General features: G+C 30.5%; 3 protein-coding genes across 6 annotated transcripts; all 3 read left to right on the plus strand.

The window, feature by feature from the left end:
- Positions 1–482: 482 nt before the first annotated feature.
- LOC116766069 (esterase FE4-like) lies at positions 483–5,130 on the plus strand. Its single transcript, XM_032655722.2, has 3 exons — positions 483–790; positions 1,312–2,585; positions 3,010–5,130. Exons 1-3 carry the CDS (start codon positions 611–613, stop codon positions 3,176–3,178), a joined length of 1,623 nt encoding a protein of 540 aa, XP_032511613.2. The 5' UTR covers positions 483–610; the 3' UTR covers positions 3,179–5,130.
- Positions 5,131–6,062: 932 nt separating this feature from the next.
- LOC116765876 (esterase FE4-like) lies at positions 6,063–9,887 on the plus strand. The gene is made up of 3 exons (XM_032655505.2): positions 6,063–6,408; positions 8,153–9,423; positions 9,606–9,887. The coding sequence occupies exons 1-3, from the start codon at positions 6,229–6,231 to the stop codon at positions 9,778–9,780; spliced, it is 1,626 nt and encodes a 541-aa protein (XP_032511396.2). The 5' UTR covers positions 6,063–6,228; the 3' UTR covers positions 9,781–9,887.
- Positions 9,888–11,490: 1,603 nt separating this feature from the next.
- On the plus strand, positions 11,491–13,792 carry LOC116765877 (juvenile hormone esterase-like). 4 transcript variants are annotated; one of them, XM_032655507.2, is made up of 5 exons: positions 11,491–11,806; positions 12,241–12,324; positions 12,401–12,439; positions 12,544–13,511; positions 13,587–13,792. In XM_032655507.2, the coding sequence occupies exons 1-5, from the start codon at positions 11,627–11,629 to the stop codon at positions 13,756–13,758; spliced, it is 1,443 nt and encodes a 480-aa protein (XP_032511398.2). In that variant the 5' UTR covers positions 11,491–11,626; the 3' UTR covers positions 13,759–13,792. The 4 variants fall into 4 exon arrangements, with proteins under 4 accessions (XP_032511398.2, XP_032511400.2, XP_032511397.2 ...); XM_032655509.2 differs by having other exon boundaries at positions 12,241–12,736; positions 13,067–13,511; XM_032655508.2 differs by having other exon boundaries at positions 11,680–11,820; positions 12,401–13,511.
- Positions 13,793–15,808: the final 2,016 nt, after the last annotated feature.

Here is a 15,808-nt window from a genome sequence, read left to right on the forward strand (position 1 = left end):
AAGTGAGAGCGGCTGAACCTCTCTACAACCTAGTTAAAGACGTGGGCCTATCCAGAACTCATATGAAATCGTGGAACGTATTTCGAAGGCAGCCCTAGTAGGTTCTTTTCAAATTTGGTTCGGTAAGGAGAGGAGCTTGGATAGTAGAGGTGAGCGTTTAATGCGCGTCAGATAGGGTCCCCTTAAACCTACACCTGGGTCACAAGTACCAGGCACTGTTGAAGCTCCTCGACCTGCAACGCGATGGACCCGGCATCCGAACGGTAAATTCATTGAATGCTAAGAGGTTTCGTATCGTCGTCTAGGCTTCTTTTTCATGTATAATAGATTTAGAATGTGAAGTCCCTTTTTAAACCAATAGTATTTTATATATGTATCAACAATTACTCACTCATCGCAGTTTCTTAATAACTAAGTCTTTTATATAAAATTACGTACAATTAATCTTATCAAAATAACATTAATGTAAATTTATGATCTTGTAAGGTTGCAATGTTTCCGTTGCAGTAAATAATTTTATTTGAGATAACAAGACGCTGTTCTTGTTAAATACGATATAGAGCGAATAAGGTAACTGAAAAAACTTACTTCTTAACTTGGAAAAATAATTATGAAGTGGAGGAAAAAAGTGTTTTTTATAACATTTATCGCCATTAATTTAGTTGATGAACCAGCTCTGGAAGTGACAATCGAACAAGGAACTTTAATCGGGAAAACTAGTAGTGATCGATCATATTTTGAATACCTTGGCATACCTTATGCAAATGTAAACAGTAGCACGCGGTTTAGGGTAGGTAAATAATACAGGTAAATAAGAATTAAGTATTATGTGGCCTAGTCATTAAATATGTTGGATAATATGGATCGTTAAACTATTTTGGGTATATATTGTATATGGTTGCAACTAAAAAAAAAATTAAATATACTTTATTGTAATAACGATCTAGTAAAGAATTTAACAATAAGTTAATTTACACGTTCGTACATTCAGTATGGCCAGTTCGTAGAATAATCTTCTTGATAAACACTGAGAGGGTATTTTAAATTTCCCAACCTTTTAACACAAACTACAATTTTAAAGATACTTAGATAAACAACAAATGGATAGACACATATGAAAACTCAAAAAGTATGCCAGTAGTATCTCATTCCTAGGGATTGATCTTTGATTTATTATTGATCTACTTCTATATCAAATTAATAATAATTTACCTATCGATTATTGACCTGCTTCATTATTCTGAATAATATATGTACCTATGATCCTTTATATATATGTAACAAAATTATATTTTAATGCAATTTTTTTAGGCTCCGGGACCACCTCCATTTTGGGAAGGCACATACAGGGCTGTGGAAGAACCACCATCATGTCCGCAGAATATTTTTATTGGAATAATCGGAAATGAAGATTGTTTAAGACTTAATGTTTACGTTCCCGCGTCAGCTAAACAACCATTCCCAGTATTAGTTTATATCCACGGAGGCGCTTTTAATTTTGGAAGTGGCGGTAAAAATATCTATGGTCCTAATTTTTTGGTTCAAAAAGAAGTTATTGTGGTGACTTTTAACTATCGCGTTGGAATACTGGGTTTTCTATGTTTGAGAATAAAGGAGGCGCCTGGAAATGCTGGAATAAAGGATCAGATAGCAGCTTTAAAATGGGTTAAAGAAAATATTGCAGCATTCGGAGGAGATCCAGATAATATAACAATTTTTGGAGGAAGTTCTGGAGCTGCATCAGTTTCCCTTATTTTGAATAGTAAAAGTGCAACTGGACTTTTTAAAAGGGCAATCATACAAAGCGGCTCTTCATTAGCCCCCTGGGCAATAGATAGAAATCCTCTTGAAACAGCTCGTCTCCTAGCACAATCTGCTGGCTACAATACAGAAGATCCGATGGAATTGTATAGGATATTTTCTAATATGACTAACCAAGAATTAGTTACCTTGCATATAAAAAAAAAATTGCAAAATTTTTTTGAAACCAGCCTTTTTTACTTACCTTGTGTTGAGTCTAATATACCAGGCGTGGAACCTGTTATTACTGATATGCCTATAAACCTTATAAAAACTAAGCCTTACAATATAGACGTAATGTATGGGTTAACAAGTAAGGAAGGCTTGTTTTTAATAGGTAGTGAAACAATTGACTCGAATCTCGAACAAAGGAAGGGAGGTAGTTTGTTTGCTGGTGATCTACAATTTCATTCTGAAGATGAGGAATTTATGATCTCGAAACAAGTAAAAAATATATATTTTGATGAGAAAGACTTTAGTATAAAAGAAATAGCAACTATATCTGACATTTTTGGACATTTATATTTTGATATTCCTGTAATATTAGAAAGTGAATACCTGTTGAATACAAGTCAATCAAAAGTGTTTAACTATCTCTTTAAATATTCTGGCCAAAGAAATTTTTTAAAATTTATTAATGGATTCATAGGTGAAACCGGGGCTTGTCATGGTGACGATATTTTCTATTTGTTTCATGGGTCTCTTTTACCTCCACTTTTTACTAAAGAAGATAAAAAAGTAGTTAATTTCATGACAACACTGTGGACTAACTTTGCAAAACATGGGTAATAAGAATAAAATGTTACACTTATAAATTTTATCTTAGATCCAATAATTTTATCCAGTTTTTTTTTAGTTAAAATTCGTGTAATGTGAGTAACACCTTTTCTAACGATGTTTCCTTAATAAATGTTACAAGTCGGAATGGGAACCGTGACAACAACTTTTTCCATGGTTTACCAAAAATGTATTATGTACGCAATTATCAATTATAAGATATATTAACAATGAATTATATTTTTATAGTTTTTCTATAGTTGAGACAGCTACAAACATATCTACAAAGCTTCAGAAACAGGCTTCTAAACGACTTTCACTCAAATATTACATCTATAAATTGATCCATTATAAAAAACTCGTAATTAATCTCTTGAATACATAAACAATATATAACTTTAATATAATTGAAAACTTTTTGTGTTTTTTCAGAAATCCTACGCCTGATCCTAAAGAATTTGGAGTAAAATGGGAGTCAAGCAAAAAAGATAATATGAAGTTTTTGCACATCGACCACGAACTGAAAATGGGATCCATACCCAACGAAAAAACTTACCGATTTTGGCGAGATATCTATGATAAATACAGAATTAAACATTAGTAGCAATCGAATTTAAAGCGAATAAGAGAAAGAATATTCTGTTGTACAACAAATATTCTTTATTTACATTGTTAAGTATGTCATAAATAATAATTTGGTATACGAATGGAATGATATGTTATTTATAAAAGTAGTATTTGTTTTGTTACCAAAATGTTATTATTATTTCTATAATCTATATTATGTGTATATATATAAAAAGTTCATAATATTATGATCATAAAAAAAAATTATGGGTCATAATCTAAAAACTTATTACATTATATCGAATTATTTATATGATTATTGTTTTCAAGTACTTTGCATATCTAATTGAATGTAACCCCTCACAGATGTAAAAAAAAGGGTGGCACTAGGAGACTGTCGCGGTAAAGCAATTGCATAGCATTTTTTATCAACTTATGCAATTATAATTATTTATGTATTTTATTTATGCAGTACTTTTTTTCTTTGTTCTTTTTTTTCTTTGATGTTTCTATGATATTAATTCAAGTTACACTTTGAGCGTGGTGACCGATATTTTTTTTCTTTTATTAAATAAATGTGAAGTTAATATTGTTCAAAAACAAATCTAAAATAAACCAACATGAATACAAAATCTTAAAAAGTAAAATATCGAAATAAAATGAAAAATTGCCACTTGATAAGGTCTAACTAGTTGCGGGCTTGAACTTACTCGTGGACGAAGACAAAAAGCACCTAGGGTTGTGTGTGAAAGAGATAGAATCAGTTGTGAGCAGTTAGCAGCTAGTTAACCTTTATACGTATAGTCGCACGCACACATACACCGTTCCGAAGTTTGCCGAACTGAAACGACGTTCGACGATAGGTGTTAGGAATTTTCGTTACGAAATTTCTGAATTCGGTCTCCGGGCTCAAAACCCGCGATAGAAGCTATGCAATAGCTTAAAAAATAATAAATGTACTTCAATTTTAACTGTATAAAAATTTATAACAGAGAAGTCTAGAGATGCTACCAATGGGTACAAATAGCGAATAAGTGCATAAAGAGGTCAATGACAACAGCATAAATATATTGCTATTACAAAACAACACATTGGATTTTAATATTTATAATTAGAATAACAAGTTAGAAAGAGTATGTCTGAAGTTATGGCTAACGAATTTTTATTTTAACATCCATGTCTGCCTGTATTACAGTTCTAAACGAAAAAAAATATTTCTAATCTCAACTTTATGCTAATACATGACACTTCACATATATATTGTTCCAGTTTTAACAATAGTTGTATAGAATAGTTATATCTTATTAATTACATTAAAAGGTTAAAAGGTTATTACTTAGGTTAAAAGCCGCCTCTGATACGAGAGGGCGCGGGTTCGAAACCTGTCAAGTACCAATGTGATCTTTTCCGAATCATATGTATTTTCTAAGAGTATTTAGACACCACTGACGGACGGTGAAGGAAAACATCGTGAGGCAACCTGATCTTATAATTTAAAATTATAAGATTGAAATCGCCAACCCGTCTTAAGCAAGCGTAGAGATTAATGCTCTAACCTTCTCCATGTGAGAAGAGGCCTTTGCTCAGCAGTGGACTGATGATGATTAATTACATATGTACATAAGATTCTTTGAAGAAGAAGTTTATATGAGATATTAGTAAAGACATCACATATAACTTTCCTAGATTCAAGCACAAATAGTGATAAAGGAGAAAATTTTAGTTAATTGTTCAGGTAGAAACAAAACTAATTTCTACTTTTCTTGCATAAGCTTACAAGTTCTCATTTAAAAGAACATAATTGTTGCAATATTAACTCTCATGTTCAAGCGAGACGTCCAAATGAAAGGATGTTTGGATATTTTTATTAAACAAAAAGTAAACAGTACGTGCTTAAGTGGTCTGGATGTTGCACTAGTGTATTTACTAACAATTCCTTGTACGCAATTTCAAGCTAACTCCTGCATCTCGATCACCAATCCATCGACGTTACAGTATTTTGTCAAGTATGTATTATTTAGTATATTAAATATAATATTGCTAAACATATTGCTGTCAAAATGACTCGACTGTATTGTTTATTCTTAAGAACAATTTTAAGTCAATGTTATATTATATGAATATTTTACAATTTTAAACATTTTATAACATAAGAGATGATAACAGGCGTTACAATTAATTTAAGTTATTGTAAATAAATAATCATTTCTAAGTCTAATGACTGAGAGTTTAAACAAGTTTCTGTATTACCTTCATTTATCTATCTTTGTTGTTAGTAACAAATTCTGGTTATCTATTGAAAATTTTGTATTGATAAATTTATGTAGTTAGATAACGATAATAATAGAGATTACACATTATCACAGAATTTCAAACAGCAATATGGATTTATAAACGCGCTGGATGTTGAGTTTAAACTTATAATAAGATGCTGGTTAAAAGTAATCAAATATTTTAGTGTGTTTTATTGATATAAATTGTGTTTCACGTACAACAATTAAATATTGAAGATTTCTTATTATACAATGGTTTTAAATAAACATCTTAAAGAAAATCTATTCAAACTGTAACGAAAGCTTTGTGTACTCCAATGGACTCATCGAGAGAGAGAGATGATTATCTTGATGCTGATATAAGTTTTATACAATTTTTTTTTCCTCAAAAATACCCATAATAATAAATAAACACCATAGTAATATATTTAACGTTCTTTCTTTCATCGTGAAATACATGCTTGTATATTGGAATATCTTTGAGTTTTTTTAATGGATCATCTCTCGCAAAATATATTTAATTAGGTACCCATACCCATATATAACCGCAGGTGTCAAAATTACCGTTTTACCAATCGTTCATTATCTAGGTAATTGTAGATATTCTTTTTTTATTCAATTCACCCAAAACGAGCAACTTAATCAACATAGCGTCAGTTAAACATGGTTGCCCTTGCATGTCAGTTGTGTTTGTCGTGATTGAAATAAGATTGTTCTTGTCAATATTAGTTATGTGTACGCTTTGTGTGCAAATCTAAGAAAGAAAGAAAGAACAATAAATATTAAGTATATGACCTTGTAATAAAAAAAAATGGGATGGAAGAAAAGAATGTTTTTAATAACATTCATAGCTATGAATGTAGTTGACGAACCAGCTCCAGAAGTGACGATCAAACAAGGAACTTTGATCGGTAAAACCAGTAGCGATGGAACGTTTTTTGAATACCTCGGCATACCGTATGCGACAACTAATAGTAGCACACGGTTTAGGGTAAGATAATAATTTATTTAAATATTCAAATATTGATACAACACCCTATATCTTCATTTATGATTTGCGTTTTAAAAAGATATCGAGTTTAAATGGAAACAAAATATATCATTCAAATAGACCTTTACGAAGTAAAATTATAGTCAAATTATATTCAATTTAGTAAAACCAGTCGAAGCAAGTTATTTTGAGAACACAAAAAACACCTTGATATTTCCATAATGATTCATCATTAAATGGTATATTATGTGTTTTTTTCATATATACGTTGATAAGTCAGTAGAACAGAGGTAGAATGTACAATGTAACGCGATTCACATTTATTGTCTATATGAATTTGGAAGGCTGTGGTCCGCAATTTTTGAAATTGCATCAGTATCACTGATGGACACAACGATTTATGGAATAAGCGAAAACAATAAGCCGGTAACAAACTTGGTTTCCAGTGTTATGTAAACTATCATCTTTACAAAATTTTCATACGCACAGAGATTTGGAATAAAGTAGTCAGATTGATTGGTAGGTTATATATTTTTTTTAAAACACATCTAAACAAATATTTTAATATTTTCTTAATACAAAAAGAGGTTTGACGTAGCATATTTGTAGGGTTAATAAGCAGCGATTAGAACTGCTTATAGTGACATTGTCTTTAAGGTGGCGCTAGAAGCGAAAGGTTGAAAATATTTTTGTTTATTTTGGATGGATAGCAATTTTACTAATTTTACCAAATCATGTGAACAATGACACTATACATCTCAATGAGCATTGGTTTGAGTGATGAATAGTCATATGACTGTGTAAGCAAATAACAAATAAGGTTTAGGTCTTATTAACTTATTTCAAAAAGGAGGGGGTTTCACTATTATATCTTTCAATCTTTGTCTATCTTTTATTATTCCTTAAAACTGAGCTATTTTTCCATAAAAAAAGGTATTCGCTGTTATTGTATGTAACCCAACAATAATACACACTTGCAGTAAACTTTAGTAACAAGTCTAGTTTTTTTTTATCTAGTGTCGATTCTAAGTCTTATTCAAAAATATACTACCAACAAATACCGATAAATACCTTAACAGCCAGTGACAGACATTAACTACTTTCAAAAGTAAAATAATATATTTTTAGGGATCAATATATTGAGAGGTACGAGTATGACAGCCAAATCTCTCTACAACCTGCTAAAAGACTTGAGTCTGCCAAGAATTAAAATTAGTTCATTCTTGAAACGCACGTCGAAGGCAGCCCTAGTAGGTTCGTTTTAAATTTAGTTAGGTAGAGAGAGGAGCTTGGACAGTGGAGGTGAGCGTTTAGCGCGCGTTGGATAGCGGCTCCTTACCTGGCACTGTTGAAGGTCCTCTCCTTGCAACGCGATGGACCCGGCACCCGTACGGTGAATCCATGGAATGCTGAGAGGTTTTGTCTCTGTCTTTCTTTATTTTATATTACGTTGAGAGGCATTATCAAGACTAAAAGTTTAATACAATTTAGAATACTTTTAAATAATGTTATAACAGCTAACTGATATAATGGTCAATTTGACGAAAATAGTAGATATATATATTTAACAGATTATTTTATTACTTTGTATATACATAAATGCTTATTGAACTTCTTACCATTCAATTTAAATTCAAAACAAGAGAAAACTCATTTTTCTGAATTTGCAACAATTAATATTTTTTGTCCCATCATGTATTCTTTGCGTACTCTGCCAATAAAGTGATATAATATTACTTTTTAGGCTCCAGGACCACCCCCTTCATGGGAAGGTATATACAAAGCTACCGAAGAATCTGTATCATGTCCACAAAATACAGATCTTGGAGTAATTGGAAATGAAGATTGCTTAAAAATTAACATATATGTACCAGCTGTAGGGAAAAAATCACTCCCAGTTTTATTTTATGTTCACGGAGGTGCATTTATACTCGGGAGTGGTGGTAAACTAATGTATGGTCCAGATTTTATCGTAAAAAAAGAAGTAATTCTAGTTACTTTTAACTATCGTCTTGGTATACTGGGCTTCTTGTGTTTGAGAATTAAGGAGGTGCCAGGAAATGCTGGAATAAAGGATCAGATAGCAGCTTTAAGATGGGTTAAAGAAAACATTGCAGCATTTGGAGGAGATCCAGATAATATAACAATTTTTGGTGAAAGTGCTGGAGCTACATCAGTTTCCCTTATTTTAAAAAGTAAAAGTGTCACTGGACTTTTTAAAAGAGCAATAATACAAAGCGGCTCTTCATTAGCCCCCTGGGCGATTAACAGAAAACCACTTGAAATAGCTCGTTTGTTAGCAAAATCTGCTGGCTACGATACAGAAGATCCAATGGAATTGTATAGGTTATTTTCTAATATGACTTACCAAGAATTAACTGCCTTACATGTAAAGAAACAATTGCAAAGGTTTTTCGAACCTCTACTTATTCACTTACCATGTGTTGAATCTGAAATTCCAGGAGTGGAACCTGTTATTACAGATTTGCCATTCAATATTATAAAAGACAAGCCTAACAATGTAGATGTTATTTATGGGTCAACAAGTAAAGAAGGTTTATTTTTCATAACTGATGAAACATTCAAAGATCTTGATGGCAGAAGAGAGAGTAGTTTATTTGCTAATGATCTACAATTTTCGTCTAGAGAGGAGGAATTTGTGAAATCTAAAGAAGTAGAAAAACTATATTTTGAAAATAATAAATTAAACGTAAAAGAATCAGTGAAAATATCTGGCATTTTTGGGCATTTGTATTTTGAGATACCTATAATTTTGGAAAGTGAAAATTTAGCTAACACAAGTAACTCAAAAGTATATAACTACTACTTTAATTATTCTGGAAAAAGAAATTATTTGAAGTGGGCCACTGGATATCAAAATGAAACAGGAGCGTCTCACGGCGATGATCTTTTTTACTTGTTTCGTGGATCTCTTTTGCCTCCAGTTTATAACAAAGAAGATCAAAAAATGGTTAATTATATAACCACACTGTGGACTAACTTTGCAAAATATGGGTTAGTGTTAGTAAAATAACTATTTTCATAAATATATAATACATGGCTGAAATTAATGGATGGATGTAACAAGCAGAATTGTTAGCTCTAAGAATTAAACTATCCAGACGAATGTTGTCGATCGAAACTTTATTATTTCTTAGTTTCAAAGATAATTTACTTACAATATCATTATTTTTCAGAAATCCTACGCCTGATCCTAAAGAATTGGGAGTTAAATGGGAGCCGAGTATTAAAAATAGTATGAAATTCTTGTACATAGAGAATGAACTTAAAATGGGAACAATTCCTAATGATAAAGCGTATCGATTTTGGCGAGATATATACGATAAATACAAAATTCTTGATATATATTGACTTTTATCAGCGACAATGTTTTATTCTGATAAAAATTATGTTAATAGACTGGAGTAATGAAAATTAAATAAAAAATATTTTGTTTCATTAAATATTCTCAATTTTAATTGAATTTAAATATCCAACAGAATAATAGTAGTAAGTTAATGAAAATAATGAATTAATCGTTCAACAAAATGTAAATATAATTTAAAAGTATTTTCGGTTGTTCCTTTGTCTCGAATTCTCCTGAAAGCAGCAACTAAGATAAAAATTCATTTACGCTTCAAAGTGCAAGAAAATAATTTTTCTACTTAATCTAAAATTCTTTATGGAAGAGATGGTCTAGAAGGAATCGTATAAATTGTTGAAGATGTAATATTAATTTAGTATTTTTTTTTACTTAGACTATGCAATTTTAATTTATGACAGTACTTCTTTCTTTTAACAATAGCTACATTTAAGGTAATTATAATAGACTTATAATAATATATTTTATTCTGAACAATATAGAACAAGCTAGCTTAAAAAATTTATAATTTATATTATATAAAATTATTTTATATCTTAAACTAGCGCTTTATCTTAAACTAGTTTATTTCTTAAAGTGTAAATAAGTAACATGACAAAGAGTCGATAGTTTAAAATGACCATCACAATAAAGCCACTCTAATCTCGTCTTGTCCGTCATTGAACCTCTTAAACTTAGCACTTTGAAGATTAGTTTTTGAGACGATAGCTGACATAGCATTCCCGTCTCGAATGCAAATGTTCAGCTGTGATTCAATAGCCCTCATCGCTCTGCCTCACTGACCATGCTTTGCTTGAACTTTAACATTAGCTACGGTAACAAGTTGTTTAAAACTGGTATCCTTTGCTGAAATAATAAAAGTTTTTCAATAACCAGTATTAATTATAATTCAATACATATACTGTCATAATATTTTTCGAACTGTCTGTTCCGCTTGAAATATGGTTGGCTTCATATAAAACCTTTTATAAAGCCAATTATAAAGCCATTTTATGAATAAAAAATAACGCTACCTTCCTAGTAATAAAAACGTAATAGCAACTCGCCAATGTACTGAACGATATACACTTGTTTATAAATTACTCGGTTTTTATAGTAAAACCTGTTTCATTTATATATTTATAAAGAAAATAATTCCGTTTATATTTTTATAAAGAAAACTTTGTTTCGAATAATATCATTTTTTTTATTCAATACAATTTACCAAATAATTTTAGATATTATTGCATTTTTTCCATTATATAATTTGAATGTCCAAGTTAAAGCTGAAAAGTAATTAAAAATATAGTAAAAGTAGTCCACAAGAATTTGTAATATAAATAAAATATTTAAAATTCCGCGCGGGTATATTTCGGGTCAGTCACGCGCGGCGTCGGGTTAAAATTCAACAGTTTGCGCCTTTTGCCTAATTTATTTAAGTATAGTTTGAACATGCGACGCCGCGATAAAATGCCCTGCTAAGTTACAAAGGGGTAAAAACACATTTCATATTAGCGTAATAGGTTGGACCACTTTACAAATATTTAACATCTTTGTCATACCTCAGACCTGAAAACATTTGTTAAAAAAAATAGGAACTGTATCATATAATTTGACCTTGTGGTAATTACAGTCACATTGCTCCATTCCAAAAATGTATAGCTTGATAAATTATGAATCAACGTCATCCTTGAGGCCACTCAAATGACGTACTGTGTCAGTGTATAAGTGTCAGTCAGACGTCAAAGCGCATGCGTTTCGGTCGTGTTTGTTACTTTAGATTAGGTTATATTATAAGAAGTGGTTTGTTATGTTCATAGTAAACAATTTAATAACTATAAAGTGAAGGGCATTACAATGAAGTGGAAAAATAAGTTGTTTTTATTAACTTTAATAGCAATTAAATTGGTTGACGAACCTGCACCAGAAGTGACGATCGCCCAAGGAACTTTGATCGGTAAAATCAGTAGCGATGGAACGTTTTTTGAATACCTCGGTATACCGTATGCGACAACTAATAGTAGCACACGGTTTAGGGTAAGATAAATAAGGTAAACATTAACATAAAATATATGTGATTTAACTCGTTTTTAGTTGTACCTAACTGTAAATATACTATAACTATATAAAGTACAATTACATAATTGATCGAATTAACTAATGGATAACAGTTTCTCGATAAAGAGAGAGAATATATTAATTTTATCTCTATTAGTTATATTTTCAGTAATATTTTTTTATTATATTATGCAGATATGATTATAATAATATTAATGGGTATTTTTAATTCTATTAAAGTTTCCTTTGTAGGTTTAAATTTTTCATTTATGTTATATGAGAAGAGATTGTTATTCGCATTCTGTTTGTAAATAAACTTTGATATGACAAATAAATACGATAGTCTTGTAAACAGTAGGTATCGACATTTTAATCAATACGCTAAGTAATACATATTTAATTCTGTTTTTAAGGCTCCGGGTCCGCCACCTTCATGGACAGGACTGTTCAAAGCTGTAGAAGAATCTTCTTCATGTCCACAGAATTCTTTTTTTGGAGTAATCGGAAATGAAGATTGTTTAAAAATCAATGTTTTTGTACCCGCCTTAAATAAAAAATCGCTTCCTGTTTTAGTTTATATTCACGGCGGAGCCTTCATATTTGGAAGTGGTGGTAAAAGTCTTTATGGTCCTGATTTTTTAGTTCAAAAAGGGGTTATAGTGGTTACTTTTAATTATCGCCTTGGTTTACTGGGTTTTCTATGTTTGCGAATAAAGGAGGCGCCTGGAAATGCTGGAATAAAGGATCAACTAGCAGCTCTGAGATGGGTTAAAAAAAATATTGGTGCATTTGGAGGAGATTCCAATAATATTACAATCATGGGTGAAAGTGCTGGAGCTACTTCGGCATCTCTATTATTGATTAGTGACGCTGCTGCCGGACTTTTCAATAGGGCTATCATGCAAAGTGGTACGTCTGTATCTAATTGGTCGATAAATAGAAACCCTGTTTGGGTTGCTAGCTTACTAGCAAAATCAGCGGGTTATGAAACAAAAAATCCAAAAGAATTATATGATATATTTTCTAAAATGACTTATCAGGAATTGACAGCTTTACGAGCAAAAAAACCATTGCAATTATTCTTTGACACGCAACTTCTTCATTTACCCTGTGTGGAATCAACTATTGCAGAAGAAGAGCCAGTGATTACCGACTTACCATTTAATTTATATAAAAATATATCTAAAGATATAGATGTTATTTATGGATCGACAAGTAAAGAGGGTTTTCTTTTAATAGCCGGGGATACGAATGAAACTCTCGCAGAAAGACATGGTCGCTATTTGTTTGCATCAGACTTAAGGTTTTCATCGGATGAAGAAGGATTTGTGATATCCAAAAAAGTAGAAAACTTCTACTTCGGTGATGACATAATTAATATGAGTCAAATATTGAAAGTAGCAGAATTCTATACACAGTTATATTTTGAGATACCAGCAATATTTGAGACTGAATGCTTAATTGATAAGACTCAATCCAAAGTTTACAATTACATTTTTAATTACTCCGGTCAAAGAAATTTCATGAAATTGCGAAGTGGTTATTATAATGAGCCGGGAGCGAGCCACGCAGACGATCTATTTTATTTATTTAGAGGTTCTCTTATTCCTCCTATATTTACAAAACAAGATAAAAAAATTATTGACTACATGACAACATTGTGGACAAATTTTGCAAAATATGGGTACGTGACGTCTTCAAAAGTTATTTATATATAAGTTTGTTTAGAGGCGTAAGTGTATCATAATTTTTTTTTCAGAGATCCTACGCCTGATTGGACTAATTCCGTACTGAAATGGGAACCTAGTAAAAAACACAACATGAAGTTCTTATATATTGATGATGTACCAAAAATAGGATCTATGCCAAACAATGACGCTTTTCATCTTTGGAAGAACATTTATGATAAATACAGGAAGACCGATATCTAATTTTTCATTAAAAATAAATATATTTGATTGTTTAGTCGTTTTTTTAATAGTACCTCTAGGTATGAAGTGGTATCAAGTGACATGAAAAAAAATATGATAACGTATTAAAATTATGCAATCATTTTATTTGAATCGCCTTAATTTTAAATAATTATTATCAGAAATAGTAAGGATGTGAAAGTTAATTCATTTATATCAATTTTCAGAATATATATAGAGGTTCCGATACACCAAAAACACTAATAGCAATTGTAAGGAATAACACAATTGCCTTAACAATTACACAAGGAGATTATAATTATTGAAACATCATATTAACATAACATTTGTATACCAAGAAATCAGTGTGTGTCTGCCGAATATTGATACGGTTTAAAAATTTATAGTTATAATTTTTGTTATGAATTGATGTTAAAATGTTTTCTGTGTTAAAGATACCATAGAAATGATATATATTTTTTAATATGTAGATTACTTACTTCTTTGATGAGATTGAACTTTTTTCTGTATGAAATAAGAACTATATTTGATTACATTCTGCACTATTAATGTCAAATTAATTATTTACATACCTTATAATTAAAGCCTCTGTGATACGGTTAACCGCTTTTTATAATATTAGTTACTATAACTTTCCATCGGATAATGTAATAAAGAAACCGCGCACTATAATTTATTTTCTCAAAGTTCTAAGTAATGAGAAAACTTGAGATATTCTGAGGTGAGTGTTGTTTGGTTATCTCGCATACGACTTGGATATTGTCAAAAGTGATATTAAATCCTGGGAGACATAAAGTACTAAAACAACTTGTTAACATATAAAAATGACCTTAATGTCTCTTTGTCGTTTAAAGAAAGCTACAGAAATAATTTAACATAAAGAAAAATAGATAACATTATTTGGGATGTTTTTTAAATTGAATCTTTAAATTGAACCTTATTCGAAAAAGTTACTGTTGCTCTATTCGGCAAAGCAACTGTATAAACTTATAGGTATAATAAAACCCTAAAAGATTGTTTTGATCCCAGCTATCTTTATTTTGATAAAATACAACAAATCTGTTTTTATGGAATTACGCAAGATGGAGGATAGGTGGCTGCGTCACAAATACTTACCATTTCTTTTAAGCACATATTTCTTATATGTACCTGCTATTAAAAAACTTTACATTTTGATTATCATTAGAACATTGAATCAATATAACGGTAAATCGAACAGGTCAAGCTCGTTTAACAAGTTTGTTATTAATTTTGCCACACGAAGTCTCGTGAGACCTTTGATCTTGACATGGTATGAATGATCTGTTCCAAGATCTGAGCTTCAGAATTACATAAGTGAGTGTAATTACATAATGAAACAACTTGTGGCGGGAATATTATAGTTAACTTAAATACGCTCCTTTGATAGACAGTTTATATTTTAGGTATTTATCAAATTAAAATTCTCGTTAACATTTATATTAATTTATAAGCCGTTTAATAAAACAATGAAATATATTTTTAACAATCACAATTTCGATAATTATTTTTACCTGAATTTTTGAGTAAGAGATTGATATATCGTGGGGTAATATAGTTTCACTCATACAAAGTTTATACGAAATCAGTATTTGCTTATTTCAGAGACACACAACCTAACATTTGCATTAAACAAATAAGTAGGATAAAATAAAAAAAAATAATAATAAATTGATGAAATAATTGTAAAAAATTCAACTACAAAACAAGCTTCTATTTGTATGCGCTAAACCGAAACTTTTAAACTTTTAGTACCTACGTAAATCGTCAGTACATAATTTAGTGAATAGATTGAAAAAAAATTCATTGATAAAATAAATAACATCAAATTATTGTATATATATACTTGTTTTTCTACACGTGGAAATTTTGTGATGTACAAAGTTATATAAGGACATTTTATTACATATGTACATAAGTAGACCTAAAAATATTACACATTAAATAAAGCTGGGATAAATAGACAGTGTCTGTCAATGCCACAACAGAATGCAGTGTGCGGAGTCCAATACGTTTATACTCCCGCGATAAA

The sequence above is a fragment of the Danaus plexippus genome, chromosome 11 (assembly GCF_018135715.1).
Source record: "Danaus plexippus chromosome 11, MEX_DaPlex, whole genome shotgun sequence".
Taxonomy (NCBI): domain Eukaryota; kingdom Metazoa; phylum Arthropoda; class Insecta; order Lepidoptera; family Nymphalidae; genus Danaus; species Danaus plexippus.

What these genes read in the sequence shown, in the direction of transcription:
- LOC116766069 (XM_032655722.2), top strand. Translation starts at nt 611, where the DNA reads ATGAAGTGGAGGAAAAAAGTGTTTTTTATAACATTTATCGCCATTAAT. An exon ending in ACAGTAGCACGCGGTTTAGG is followed by an intron (nt 791 to 1,311) that starts GTAGGTAAATAA and finishes CAATTTTTTTAG; the next exon opens with GCTCCGGGACCACCTCCATT. An exon ending in ACTAACTTTGCAAAACATGG is followed by an intron (nt 2,586 to 3,009) that starts GTAATAAGAATA and finishes GTGTTTTTTCAG; the next exon opens with AAATCCTACGCCTGATCCTA.
- LOC116765876 (XM_032655505.2), top strand. Translation starts at nt 6,229, where the DNA reads ATGGGATGGAAGAAAAGAATGTTTTTAATAACATTCATAGCTATGAAT. An exon ending in ATAGTAGCACACGGTTTAGG is followed by an intron (nt 6,409 to 8,152) that starts GTAAGATAATAA and finishes ATTACTTTTTAG; the next exon opens with GCTCCAGGACCACCCCCTTC. An exon ending in ACTAACTTTGCAAAATATGG is followed by an intron (nt 9,424 to 9,605) that starts GTTAGTGTTAGT and finishes ATTATTTTTCAG; the next exon opens with AAATCCTACGCCTGATCCTA.
- LOC116765877 (XM_032655506.2), top strand. Translation starts at nt 11,627, where the DNA reads ATGAAGTGGAAAAATAAGTTGTTTTTATTAACTTTAATAGCAATTAAA. An exon ending in ATAGTAGCACACGGTTTAGG is followed by an intron (nt 11,807 to 12,240) that starts GTAAGATAAATA and finishes TCTGTTTTTAAG; the next exon opens with GCTCCGGGTCCGCCACCTTC. An exon ending in ACAAATTTTGCAAAATATGG is followed by an intron (nt 13,512 to 13,586) that starts GTACGTGACGTC and finishes TTTTTTTTTCAG; the next exon opens with AGATCCTACGCCTGATTGGA.